Source organism: Lichenostomus cassidix, chromosome 5 (genome assembly GCF_008360975.1).
Source record: "Lichenostomus cassidix isolate B80296 chromosome 5, HeHo_3.0, whole genome shotgun sequence".
Taxonomy (NCBI): Eukaryota; Metazoa; Chordata; class Aves; order Passeriformes; family Meliphagidae; genus Lichenostomus; species Lichenostomus cassidix.
Genome location: NC_139486.1, coordinates 56,510,817 through 56,524,548, shown reverse-complemented (window position 1 = coordinate 56,524,548; position 13,732 = coordinate 56,510,817). Strand labels below are relative to the sequence as shown.

The window sequence follows — 13,732 nt, the reverse complement described above, 5'->3', positions numbered from 1 at the left end:
TGTTGCAGGAGTACTCCAATGAGAGACTGAAGAAGACAAATGAGATGCTTCGAGGCATTAAGCTCCTTAAGCTGTATGCTTGGGAGCACATATTTCACAGCAGTGTGGAGGAGACCAGACAGAAAGAAATGACTAGCCTCAAGTCTTTTGCCCTTTATACTTCCATATCCAGTAAGTCTCTTCCTGCATTGTAATCCACTGCTCAGCTAAGTGCTACTGAATTATTAGCTACTAATGAGTTTACCATTTCTCTGTTGAGGTTTTTTCAGTTGCTTTAGGCTCTGATCCGTATTCCTCACTTTCCATTTAGTCAGACCCTCCATTTAATTGAGTAGAACTTTGCTTGTATGGGAAATATGCCCAAAAGACAAAATCAATGCTTTGTAGAATTGACTTTTTCTGGAGAAAAGCTTTTAAGGGACAAATGTTTCATGGACTATATTTAGCCAGCATTATTCTCTTCTAGAACACAGCATTGGAGAGGAAGCTGATGTTGAAATTTATTTGTTGGGTTTTTTTCTGCATTTTGCACAATTCAGAGCATGCAAATAATATATGACAGACATTGTCTTTGCACTGAAGCTCCAACAGACAGTACTTATATGTTCTTATTCAAAATTTGGATTTCTTGTTAAAATGAGTGGTTTTTATAACAATTTCTATATCCTGGAAAGAAAAATATGAGCATCCTGGCCATTTAATCATTCTGTATCCAGATTCTTTCCTCTCATGTTATTTTTCAAGCTGCTTTAATGCTTTGTGCTTTTAGAAAGACCTACAGCAAATTGAACTCTGTATTTGAGGAGATTATATGCAACACCTATATAATTGCTACTGTGATACTTTACAAATTATTTGTAAAGTCACACTCAAGAATGCTATGCTCTTCATATGATCTGTGACATATTTATGAAATGGAAAATTTTAGCAAGAAGTTTTCAAATGCTACATGGTATCTGTACAAATACATTCTGGAATAATAAGGAAAAATAGTCCTGATGATCACATGGGTAATGCACTCTAAGGGAAGGGTCATGATCCACTGAATTTAACTGACATTAAATTCATGTATTCATTGACTTCTGAGACCAGAATTTCTCTCTGGGGATCCTTAGCTCTGTGGGCTTGGAGAGGAGTTTCTGCTTCGACATAAACCAGAATTTAACTGGAGTTTGTGAGACCAGAAACTCCATCTTACACCCAGATCAACACAGATGGGTTCCCTTTGTATGCAGTGCTTCATGTGGAGTTAAAATCCGTTCATAGTCAGGGCCATGGCATCAGCCGTAGGGCTGTGGAGGTTTATTGGATTTTAAATCCTCACAGTGTCATTTGTAACAGCTAGGAAAAGGTGTATTCATCCCAGGAGTACTGATTATTTTGTGAAGCAATTACATAAGAACCTGTATTATTAGAGACAATTTAAAATATTTGCTAATGCTACTTGAAACATTCCAAGTTTGCAACTGCATTGTTGTTTTGTATTAAGTGTGATATTTAGGTATGTGCAAGACACAGGAGGTAACTTCTGAGCTTGGGTTAAAGCAGAGCAGTTTTATATTGATGGTGCATGTAATTTGACTTACAAAGGTTCTTACTGTTTCAGTCTAGGAGTTCCTTACACTCTCTGACTTTAGCACAAAATGACACTTATTTTTACAAACTTGCACTTTTGCAGATTAAAAAGGGAATATAAATATAGGAGGACTTGCTCTTTTCTCTTATCCTACATATAATTAGACTGAGAGGCACAGTCAACCTAAAACATGTTAGCTAATATTATAGTGAACACATTATTTAATTTATTTAAGAAAAAATTAAAAGGCAGGAGAGGACCAAGATTTTATGTGTTTGTGATCTAGAGGAAGGCAGACAGTTGCTAGAACACTAAGAAAGAGGAAAAGAGGTTCTTATATACACTTTTTTTTGAGCATAAATTTTGAAGAGGCTCTGGAACTCTTTTCTAAGGACACATAGCTATTAACAGAAGTAAAGAATGTGGTTGGAGCTATTTTATTCATAAGGAATAGATCTGTGTTGGATTACAGAAAACATACCTACAAGATTCAGGGCAGTCTTGGCAAGGCCACAAGAAAATTCCATTTCAGGACCACATGGAAATTGGATCTTGTGTGCTTTGCCCCTGTGCCAGGATCCAGGTTATATGTATATGGAATTGTTCATGTGTGCTAAAAGAGCTATTATAGAAATTACCTCTTCCTATATTTTAATGAAATGCCCCCACCAGAATCAAAGTTGGGTTACATCTTTACAGGATATAGTATACATTAAAATTCAGGAAAGAGAGAGAAGGAAAAGAGTGGTTTTCCTGCCTCTATGATGTTTTGCCTAATCTGTCAGAAGCAAAATAACTCCAGGCTTTCTTACAGGAAAATAGCACTGGTTACTACCCTAAAATATCCAGAACTGACTGAACATTTTTCTCAGTTTTTAGTCTGCCTTTTTCCAGTAACAAAGTCCTTTTGACTAAATCTAATTACACATAAAGCCCTAGCTGCAAAATTGAGTTATTTTTTAAAACAGTTTATTATTCTGGACACTTGGATAATAGAAAAGAAAAATAAATAAAAAAGGGAAACAAGCCCCAAATTCCAACGGCTCTTACTTGTTTGGTTGAAACAAGTTAGAAGTTCTTTTATGTACTGCTGAGCTCACAAAATAGCAAAATTCAGGTCAGCTTCTTGGGAGCCACCAAGTACCTTAGATATCTTAACTGCAGAAGGCTTTGGCAGCCCTACAGGATATTTAATCCATCCAGCTTCATATCTGACAGGTATGATCTTGTACTGTGGGCAGGAGAAGAGCAGGATCCATCTCTGAGAAGTTTATCAGCTTTGCCAGATACTCTCAGCAGATGGATTCCTAAAAGCAAACTCTTGTACTGCAGCAGTCTCAAAGGCACATTGCAAAGGCAAGGATTTAATGGGATTCAGGAGGACAGAGTTGCAGGCAGCAAGTTTCCCTTCTTTGCAATTTCTGTGCTGTAACCATGTCAATTAATACAAAGTGTAAAAACTGGTCAGGATGTAGAACCATTAAGGAGACATGAGAGGCTGCTTTGTATTCCAACAGAAAGAACATTTTCCTCAGAAAAATACAGTCTTTTTTGGGGTTTTTTTTCCCCATAGGACAAGGTGTAAACTACACATTTCTATACTCTTACATGTTAGTCTTTCAAAGCCTAAGCTTTTATTTTGCAGCTACACTAACATATTTTCAAATTCTCCTCACTGTCAGGCATTAGAGCTACATGAAATAACTCAGCTATTTTATATAAGCATGAGTACAGAGTTTATGAATATGTTGGAGCATTCATGTTAGAGGATTCATGTTAAAGATCATCTAAATGTAGGCAAGAGAAAAATCTGAGAGTGTATAAAGTCCATCAGGAGTTTATGCCCAGAAAAGGATGGCCAAACAATCAACCAGCAGTATTTGTGAGTCAAACAATGACACTTCACTTCAGATGAATTAACTGGGGAGAGCTTTTACTGTTTGAACGTTGCTATATCTGGTAGGAGAAAAGAACAGGCAGAGTTTTAACACAAAAGAAGTGTCTAGCCTTTTTCTGTTACACCTGCCCTGATGCTTGAGTTCTATTTTTGCTCTAGGGTCTATATTCTTTCTCTGTGTAGTTTACTTCTGTGAAACAAAGTTGAGTGAAGGTCAAAATGAAAAGGTGATGATGAAATAATAGCCTCAGGTTGTGCTAGAGGGGACAGACATGCAGGGTAAGAGCCTAGAAAATACCATTGTAAACCAGTGCTACTAGTATTGTAGCATTTAGTATGTCTGAATGAAAATTGTTTCTAAATGTTCCTATGTGTTTTCCTTCACAGTCTTTATGAATGCAGCAATACCAATTGCAGCTGTGCTTATAGTAAGTATGGGCTTCTCTAAATAGTGTCAATTACAACTGCATTTTCAAATGTAAGTGATGTGGAATTGAGGAAGGAGGAGGACAGGATGCAAACCTGCTACACGTTTGCAGTTCCTCTGGGAGAGAATGGAAAATGCCCACTTGCCAGGAGCAGCCCAGAGCGTGTGGCACTGCCACAAACTGTTAAGAGTATGAATTAAGATTCTGTAAATGAAATGCTTGTGAAATATGAAGTCTCTGTTTCCTTCTTTATGGCAAAGCACTGACAATGATGTCTGTCTCTTTGTAGACATTTGTTGTCCATGCTCATCTGACAAGAAAGGCTGACTTCTCCCCATCAGTGGCATTTGCCTCCCTCTCCCTGTTTCATATCCTAGTGTCTCCATTGTTCCTGCTCTCAAGTGTGGTTAGATCCACTGTCAAAGCATTAGTAAGGTGAGAACTGTAAAATAATTATCTTTGCTACCACCTATCCAATTTTTGAGAATGTGCCTGTTGCTCATTTTATAATTTTTGGTTTAAAAATAGCATGGTTACAATTTATCTGTTCTTGTAAACTGCTTCCCATCTATTTTTCCCCTCCATCAAGCATGTAGAAGGGTAAAAGGCATCACAGAAGGGTAGGTGTTTCAGCATGCATGTCTTGTTTCTCAGCCTCTGCCTGAGAGGCTGCCTGCTGGGGGAGAGTTAGGCTGAAGCAAACAAGCAGACACCCTAAAAATCACTTTTAAGAAACACACCAAGTTAATGACTAAATGTCTAATCTGGGCTTCATGAATTTTTACTTTCTGATGGACATGTTAGTTCGAATATTCAAAAACTAACCAAATAACAACCAGAATTGCTGTTTCACTGGGGCTTTTGAGTATCAACAGATTAGTGTAAAAACCTCCTAAAGCTTTTTCATATGCTGTGTAACTCTAACTGATAGGGGAAGCAGAGCTTGGGCTTCTTTCTCTATTAGGACAACTTTATGACCTTCAATGAAGCTGTCTGCCAAGCTTATTTAAGCCATGGGACAGATACTAGACACCAGCCCTTCCTCAATTGCCTTTGTGCTGCTTTGGAGATGGAAAGGGGATGCAGCAGGAGGCTGAGATTGCCCTCAGTGTTTGAAAATTCCCTGACAGTGCAAAGTCACAGCTGTGTCCTCTCTCCTCAGGAGTGTGAAATCTGAGAGCATCAGCGGCTGGCAGGTAATGTTTTGCAGCCACTGTGGTAGTCCCTAGAGCCATGGCAAATTGTCATGCAAAGATTACAGCCAGCAAAGTATCTTGGAGCCCACGCTGACTGCCTGCTACCAACAGGCATTTATTTTGGCTTGTCTAAGGATTTCTTTGCAAATGAGTTTTGTCTCTGATGCTGTAGGAACAATCTGAAAGCAATTAGTATCAGCACAGTATTAATTGTTTCTAGCTGGGAGTTCTTCGTGGATTATTCTGTGAAAACCTTCTTGTTGGCAGGCTGTTTCCCTGCCATTTGTGGTGCAGAGAGGAATCAAACTGTGTATCAAAGGTGATGTGATCCTTGCCTTCCTGGCTGTCTGTATCACCAGGTAGTGTTCCAGAGTGCATTTCTCCATAGTGCTGGTGGTGCTTCTCTATCTAGAGTACCTCACCCTTCAGAGCAATATTTTGGAAGCATGTGGCAGATCTTTTCATGCTATGCTTCCAAAATGTGCTTGCTTGAGTAGTTCAGGAAATGTTAAAAAGCAGACAGTCGAGTTTACACCAGGCACAGCTATTGTTTGCTTGCTGTGACACTGTCCTGCTGTTACACCTTCCTGCTCATGAGAAGCTGGGCAGTAAGATCAGGTAAAGGTGACCTAACTTGGCAAAGTTGTATTCCAGCTTTCTTTAGGCTGAGACATTCTGGCTGGTTTTAGCAAGTGTGCAAAGGCAGCTTCTCTTGTGGTGACAGAAAGGGACTAAGTGGAGCAGAAGATGAGCCAGCAATGAAACCAGCATACAAAGGGTAGTAAGAGGGTGTTACTGGCTTTTCATCTCAGGCACCTCACAAACCCTGCTCTGTTCATATTGGCTGTAGTCTTGGATTACCATTGACACTCTCAGAACCACTGTGTGATTGACAGATTTAAAGCTGTTGCATGTAGGACCCCTGAAAAATTCAAGTTATGGGGCTTGGGTGTCTGCTTCTGAGCAGGGGAACTGTTGAAAATCTTTAGAATGGTGAGAAATTCTGATACCTCTTTAAAAAGGGGTATTTTGGGTTGGTTTTAGTATGTGGAGTGTTTATGCCATTAAAACTGAGCAGGCAATTGATGTATGTCTTAAATGTGAATCTTAGGGACAAAGGGTGCAGTATACAAAATTCTATCAGAAAAGATTAAGCAGCAAGAGTGGCATTATGTATCTTACCGGGTTTAATATCAAACCATCTTTCCAGTCAGCTGTGCAAACACCCATGTTTTAATCAATACATCTGTTCTGTGGCTTAAAAATAAGTTCCCCTGTGGAGATATTGGAATACTGAAATTGCTCTGTCAGCAAGAGCCCTGCAGAGAACGTCCTTTTTCTCTTCTTTAAGAGTTTAGAACAGTGTGACATCCTGAAATAAGAGCTGGTACCTCTAACAAAAGATTTTCTCACAGCTATACTGTGTTTTTTCAGTCATTGCCTCAGGAGCAGTGATTCCAGAATTATGCACAGCGTTGGGCAGGAGGTTTGTAGAGAGTACAGACACCTGGATACACAACTGGAGAATAAAATCAAATTGTTGGATGGCTTAATACAGGCATAGTCTTGTTTGGATATGCATGGTCTGAGAATGTTTGCTGTCTTCTCTTCCTACTTCTCAATCCTGAAGCAAATACATGGGGAACTTCTCTGTCTGCTCCTTCTACCTTCAGAGCAATTTCTCAAATGTCAGTGTAATTTTCATACAGAGAATATAAGTGCAGCTGCATCTCAAATCCATATGGGCAGCATCTAAACCATCATTTGGTCCATGTAGAGACATTTGAAATGTTCTTTTAAATGTCTGGTTCATTGAACAAAAAAAAAGGTAAGATTCCTAGCCCTGTTTTCCAGAGCTTTGTGCAAATAGATATAAATATCTCTAGCAATTCAGCTTCTAAATACTTCCTTTGAGATAAAAGACCTTCCCATTTAGGAATTCTTGTCCAAAATTGAACCCTAATTAATTATTATTCCTCTTAACCCATCCCAAACAGTCTCCCCCTTTTTGTTGCTTAGATTGTTGTACCTGCTCAGTTGCCTCCACTGAATCCACTAAGAGATCCACTCAGTGCTCAGCTGCCATCAGCAGTTAGGCAGGTTGACAGAAAAACTGCACAACTAGTTCTCTCCTAGGGAGTCCCCAGGTGACTTTGTTCTCTGCTTGCAGGACAAGTGTTCACCCTACAGGGAGTCTGCCTCAGGCAGTGCTGTAATGCCTGAGTCCAACCACATTTTTGCATCAGTGGGGTATTTCACAAGCTTCTCAGAAGAAATTAAGTTGTCTTCTAAAGAAGAAACCCCTGGCAGTCAAATGCAAAATAAATGCTGGCGAGTTTATTTTTATTTTTTAAGATTGGCATCCTAACAGATCACCACGTATCACAATGCTTCAGTGCATTGTTTGCCTCTTTCTCCCCAGTTAGCCGAAGGCTAAAGATTGAAATCAATTTTTTCAGCTCTTAGCCATAAATTTATTTTTAGGAACCCAAGGCCTTCTGGCACTTTATCGTTTTGAAGACTGATAGTTAACTTATTTCCAGCTAATTGAGCTCCTTTGATGTTGAGTTCATGATTCAATCCAATTCTTTCACAAATTTCATTTGCTGTCCCTGTGAGTAGATTAGACATGCATTTTATAAAGTCAGGTACAGAAATAAAATTGATGCCCTGATCTGTTAAATGTCTTAATAAAGGCACATTATCTCTTAGCTAATTAAATCTTAAAGCAGCTAGTGAAAATTTTATGCCTTCTTCTTTGTTGCTGGTTGTCAGGATTCCTTTTATATCTCATCTGTTGAACACTATTCTGTTCAGGTATATTCCTTTATCTAGTTACCTTATGCACATCATATTTCATCATAGCTGGTTGAATTTGGCTCACAGGGTACAGATTTCATCAGACTGCCAGTGTTCATGAGACTGTTCAGTAGGGCTGACTGGGCCACACTTGATCAGCATAAATGACTTTAATTCTGCTTGTGTCAATGGCTCAAAACAAGCCACTGTTGTAGCCCTTCTGTGTCCCACCAAGTGTGTGAAAAAACCTTTGTGTAAGATCTCTCTGGTGTCAGAAGAGACAAGACTTGAGAAACACCTGCACAAAGTGTTAAAATACCATTGCTGTTAATAGGCAACAGGACAGGATTTGAAAACTTCCTTACAGTAACTTCCAGTTGCACATTTTCATGCACCTCTAACAAAACAAGAACAAACTGTGCTGCAGACAGCAGCTGAAGTACCAGAAGGTACCAGATAAACATTGCAAAGAGCAAAAGTTTTACTTCCAAGATTGAGGTGTGATTGTGGTTTTCTTCCCTTTCAGTGTGCAGAAACTGAGTGAATTCCTGTCAAGTGAAGAAATCGGAGAAGAACACGACAAATCTTCAGAGCTAAGAAGCGCAGATAATCACAGCAAGTACCAGGCAGTGGTGAGTAAAGCTGTCTCATTGCAGGTGAAGTGGCTGCAGTAGTTTGTACCCAGAATAAATTTTCCACTTCTCCGTTTCCTGCTGATTGCTTCTTGCAATTGCAAGACTTCTGTTTTAATACCCTGAGCTGCATCGTTCACACTGTGGTTGCTAGGGTTTGGGACATTTTGCTGATGCTGCCACCAATTAGTGCTTATTTCTGTCTTTCTGATTTTGCACAGCCACTCAAGGTTGTGAACCGCAAGAGGCCTGCCAGGGAGGACTGGAACAATTACAGCTCTCACATGAGGAGACCCATTAACATCACAGAAGCAGATGATTTCTGTGTAAAGGTGATATGAAGGTCACTCCAATAACACTTATATTAGCTCACTAATAGCCACTTTTGTGTTCTGATGGCAGTTTCAAGTTCAAGAACCAGCATTTGGTGTGAAGTGTCAGACACTAGTGCGCTTGTCAGAGATTAATCTCCACCTTTCTTGTCTGTCTTCCTTTTTAAAATTAACTAAAAATCTATAGGTTGTGATTAGTTGAAATTATTCCTCTAGATTTCACCCAGCCATTTTCTGTTTCAAGTGCATGAGTCATTAGCCCTGTTCTCCAGTCCAAAATTTTTAACTCAAAACATAGAGCAGCCTAGGTTAGAGGGAACCTCAAAAGATCATCTGGCCCAACCTTTTATGTATGCCAGACTCTTTCTTCCATTTCCAGTGTCTGTACACAATAATGGGATGAAGAAAATAGAAAATAATTTGTTCTAGACATTCCCAAAACCATCTCATCATGGATCTTTCCTTCCTCTTTTGGAAGTCCTAGTAGCCTTCCCCAGCTGAAATTAAAAACTCACTCCCAGAGACCTAACTTGCCTGAAGAAAAAAAATTACAATTACCCATGCCACTTCAAAGACTGATGCTCTTGATTTGCTGTGGAGATGGTCAGAAGCAATAAAAATCCTGATGGTTGTTATAGTGATGAAGCTGTTTATTTAGGAAGTCTGCTATTACATTTGCATTTCCACCAAAAGAGGATGAATAATTCAGTTTTATGGGACTAAGTAGGACAACTGGTAATGCTTTCAGCTGTTTTTTTAGGCATGCTGAATTGGTGCAGGATCCTTCTTGAGCAGACTACCAGGAAAATAAGGAATATTTGAAAGAGGGTTTTGGGTGCAGTGCTGGGTCAAAAGACAGCCTGGAGTGCTAACAGAGGAGTTTGTCACAAAGGAGAGGCCAGTGCAGTAACCTCTGTAAGGACAGTATTTGTAAGGCTTGAGCAGGAAGCCCAGACCAAGGATAATCTTTGTCTCCATCTGCTGACACCATTGTCACCACCAGCCCCTGGGCCAGGGGACTTGTGCAGGTGCTGTCTGTCTGCAGCTCATTTTCCAGGATCCTCCAAGAGAGGATCCTCTGGCTGCCTTTGGTAACCTAGAGGGAGGATCACCCTGCCTGCTTTTGCCCAGTATAGGAGTATCAATTTTTCTCAAGGGTGTGACAAAAATGTCCTCTTCCAGTCCTCTTAGATGAAAAATTGATGTGCCTTACATGGCTGAAAGGCTTTGAAGGCTTTAGTGGCTCTGAAAAAGGGAGAGAAGCGTGTCCTGCATAAATGTAGGCCTTTTAAAATTGTCTCCCATTCCTTGTTTTTCACAGTATCCATGGAAATCTCCATTTAAAGTCTGAACAGGCTTTGTTTCCTGGTTTTAGTCTTTTTCAATGAAACAGTTTCTGTATCTAGCAAAACCTGGATTATCTGAGAACCATGTCAGAAATACAAAGAAAAGTACTGTAATGGGCAGTAACATCTAATTTTGTGGAAGGTTCTGCAGGTCTGCTTGGAATTTGGCTGGTGTAATTGCTGTATAAGCTGCACTGTGTCTCAAGTGACATTGAGGGCTCTGCAGAGAGCAAACTGGACATCAATGTAATTTAATTGTGTTGTAATCATTTCACTTATTACATATGCCTACCTTAAAAATAACAGAACAAGAGAACAAGAGAAACTCCAAAGGGAAAATTTTTTTCCCTTCATGAATTCTCAGTAATTTTCTAGTAGTCTAATAGTGCTTGTTTGAGTTCAGAGGTTTTTGCCCATTGAAATACAGTCCTTTACAAAGCCAGTCACTTGAAGATCCCTTTCCTGCATTGGGCAAAGGCTAACTCTGTTCCTGTGCTCAGTGTAATGAAAAAAGAACTATCTCTGATGTTTGGGGGAAAAAAAAAAGTGAGCTCTAAATCTGTGTTTGTTTGGTTTTTCTCTCCATCTTGGTATAGATCACAAATGGATTTTTCACTTGGACACCTGAAGGTCCTCCAGCATTGTCCAATATTGATATCCGCATCCCTCAAGGTACAAAATTACATCAGGTATACAGAATAAGATGTTTTGTCATAGGTGTTTGATAAATCAGAATCTCATTTATAGCTTCCTCTCTCACAGGTCAGCTAACAATGATTGTAGGACAGGTGGGCTGTGGTAAGTCATCTCTGTTGCTGGCCATACTTGGTGAGATGCAGAAGATCTCTGGGAACATATCCTGGAGCAGGTAGGGCCATTTAATTTATAATTCTAATTTAATTAAAAAATTCAGCTTGGGTTGAGTAGTAATGCATAAAAAGCCTAGAGTCTGTCCTGGGAACATGTGGAGTCAGGGATTTTCTAGATACAGTCAAGAACTTTTCCCTTTGGGCTGTGATTATTTGTAGGTAAAGCTCAACAAATTGTGGAAGAACCTAGAGAAACAGTTGATTTTATTTCCAACTGGTTGGGAATGGGGGAAAAACAGGGTACCTATAAATCAAATCCTTATACTCTGATGGACAGAGGGTCATTGTTACCCAGTGGGTTCTGCACCAATTTTGTGGAGAAGTTCTCTAAATTCTTTGAGTGTCTGTAGAGAGATATGATTTGTATCCAGCCTTCATGCCAGTCGTACTACTCAGAATTGCACATGCTTTCACAGCACAGTACAAGGAAGGAAGGTTGTCTGTTCTATAGGTGGGGCAAATGAAACATAAGAAGGTGACCCTTTCAGCTAGAGAGGGAAACAAAAACAGAAGGCAAAGTTCCAGAATGTGGTGATCTATCCATGAGAATACACTTCTCTAAGCAAAAAATCAGACTATGGTGAGGAACCACACAGAATCCCTGCAGCCTTATTAGGTGAACTAATTTCATTTCAGCAAGGCTGTAATTTTTCACAGATAGCATAACATGATTAAGAAGTGTAATTTGAATGTCTGATGCGAAACTAAAACAGACGACATGATGCTTCTGATCAGAAACTGTGCTGTGTTTTTTAAATAGCTCTTGTTTAGGAGTATGTGCTTCCCAACAGTGGAAAGGTCAGAGCTGGTTTTCATGTCTTCTACATGTGCCAAAGTATCACAAGGTGAAATTCAGTTGTTATCGCATTTGCCCTGCTATCTGTCAGATATGTGGAGAGGGACTTGTGGCTGAAACAATCTGAGCACTGGAAGTGCTAGCTGCACTGGGACAGTTTATGTGTGGTCTCATCTTTCAGAGCTGCTGCCATGTGCCCTGGTCTATTCAGAGTGATGGATGCAGCCAGTGTGGGCTGCACACCTGTGTTGTAAAGCTATCAGATGAAAGCTCCCTTAATTTGATAAGAAAATACTAATGCCTGACCGGGAACATGCAACCTTATCCCAGGTTCAAGGAGAGTAGTCTTATCAAGTAATCACCAGGGCTCTCAGCCTCAGCTCAGGCAGTGAAAATTGTCAGCCAAACCAGTCAGTTCCTTGTTACAGCTCTTTCTTTGGGAATGCTTGGCTTCAGTCATTCATATTGCAAAATAGACCTGAGTTAGTTCATCCAAGTTTCCTTCTCCTTCCCTTCCTCCAAGGTCACAGCTGTGAAGATGGAGGATGTGTCCTGCTGACATGTCACTCAGCACTGAGATTTTGCTCAGGAAATCTGAGTGCTATTCCTGGCCCTTCCCTTGGGCTGATGGATAACAAGTCATTTCCCTACTCTTTGCCCCCATGCTTTATGAATAAAACAGGATTAACTGCATATCACTTTTGCCTGTTTCTTATAAAAATTATTTGTTTCAAACCCTTAAAAAGTAATGTAATTTATTCCTGGACTAGGAGGGAGATAATCAGAAGTGAGCCATGGCTCATTTGGGATTTTTTATTGTTTGTGTTACAGTGTGTGTCCAGAAGATCCTGCTCAGATTAATGCCTCTTGTCCAAAGCAGGCTGAGAGCATCTCAGTATAAATATTTTGTAATACAGCTAGAGATTTAACAAAAATAGAGAAATCATTATTTATGTTCTGCGTGGGTGATAAATGGTAATGATTTGACCTGTCATTGAGTGAATAATTATGGTGTATGCCATGCTAATTTCTTCTGGGCAGTATCTCACTTTTAATAGTCCCAATTCAAGTCTTGTTGGAGTAAATAATACCAGAAAACTGACCTGATTGAGAAATAGTTTGCTCAAACATAATTATGTCATTTGTTTTAAACAGGAGGTACATACTTGCGTGTGAATCTTGAGTCTGTATGATGTGAAGGAAGATAGAGATTGGAGGTTTTTAACAGAAGGTTTTCATGGTTTTCACTCTACTTGATGTGGAGTTGACTGTTTTCATCAAATGAAAAAAGTTGGTTTTATGCCTCCAAATTAATTGGTTTTTAAAAATATATGTTTACTGGAGTTTTCAGAAACATCCCAGTAACTAATTTTATTTAAGTGGGAAATTAAGATCTGAAGGCTTGAAAATCTCAGTAGGCTCATCTTTGCATCGTTAGACATCTAAAATACCTTGACAAATTAGATCTAGACCTCATTATCAAACATATGTTACTTTGGCATTTCAGGACTGGTAGGTGATCAAGGCATCCTTAATTGCCAGGACTGTGCAGGAAAAGGAAGAGAGATAAAACAAAGTGGGAAAAAGTGTGTTGAGAAGTTTGAGCTAAAACTCCAAATAGAGAATCATTTGCCAGCTACAGAACAGAAACACAGATTAGTGAATTGATATGCACTTGGTTCAGGGTCCTTGGGTTGTTGCATGGAAAAAATATTTTCTGTTTCAGCCTATCCATAGTTTCTGTAAAGAACGTGTTTCTACTAAATAATATGCAACAGGCTCTTGGGTTTTTGGAGGAGGTGCCACTGAGTTCACATGGTCACTAAAGACCAGTGGAGTGCAAGTTAACTGTGGAAAAGCT

The 13,732-nt window shown here is 39.6% G+C and overlaps 1 protein-coding gene across 1 annotated transcript in view; it reads left to right on the top strand.

Moving 5' to 3' along the window:
- Nucleotides 1-13,732, top strand: part of ABCC8 (ATP binding cassette subfamily C member 8) — a 72,930-nt gene that overhangs the window by 27,174 nt on the left and 32,024 nt on the right. Inside the window, exons 10-16 of the mRNA XM_085063232.1 lie at nt 9-171; nt 3,861-3,901; nt 4,191-4,336; nt 8,423-8,528; nt 8,750-8,860; nt 10,803-10,878; nt 10,969-11,074. Of these exons, the coding sequence (XP_084919358.1) occupies nt 9-171; nt 3,861-3,901; nt 4,191-4,336; nt 8,423-8,528; nt 8,750-8,860; nt 10,803-10,878; nt 10,969-11,074 (749 nt within the window). The remainder of the gene's footprint in view (nt 1-8; nt 172-3,860; nt 3,902-4,190; nt 4,337-8,422; nt 8,529-8,749; nt 8,861-10,802; nt 10,879-10,968; nt 11,075-13,732) is intronic.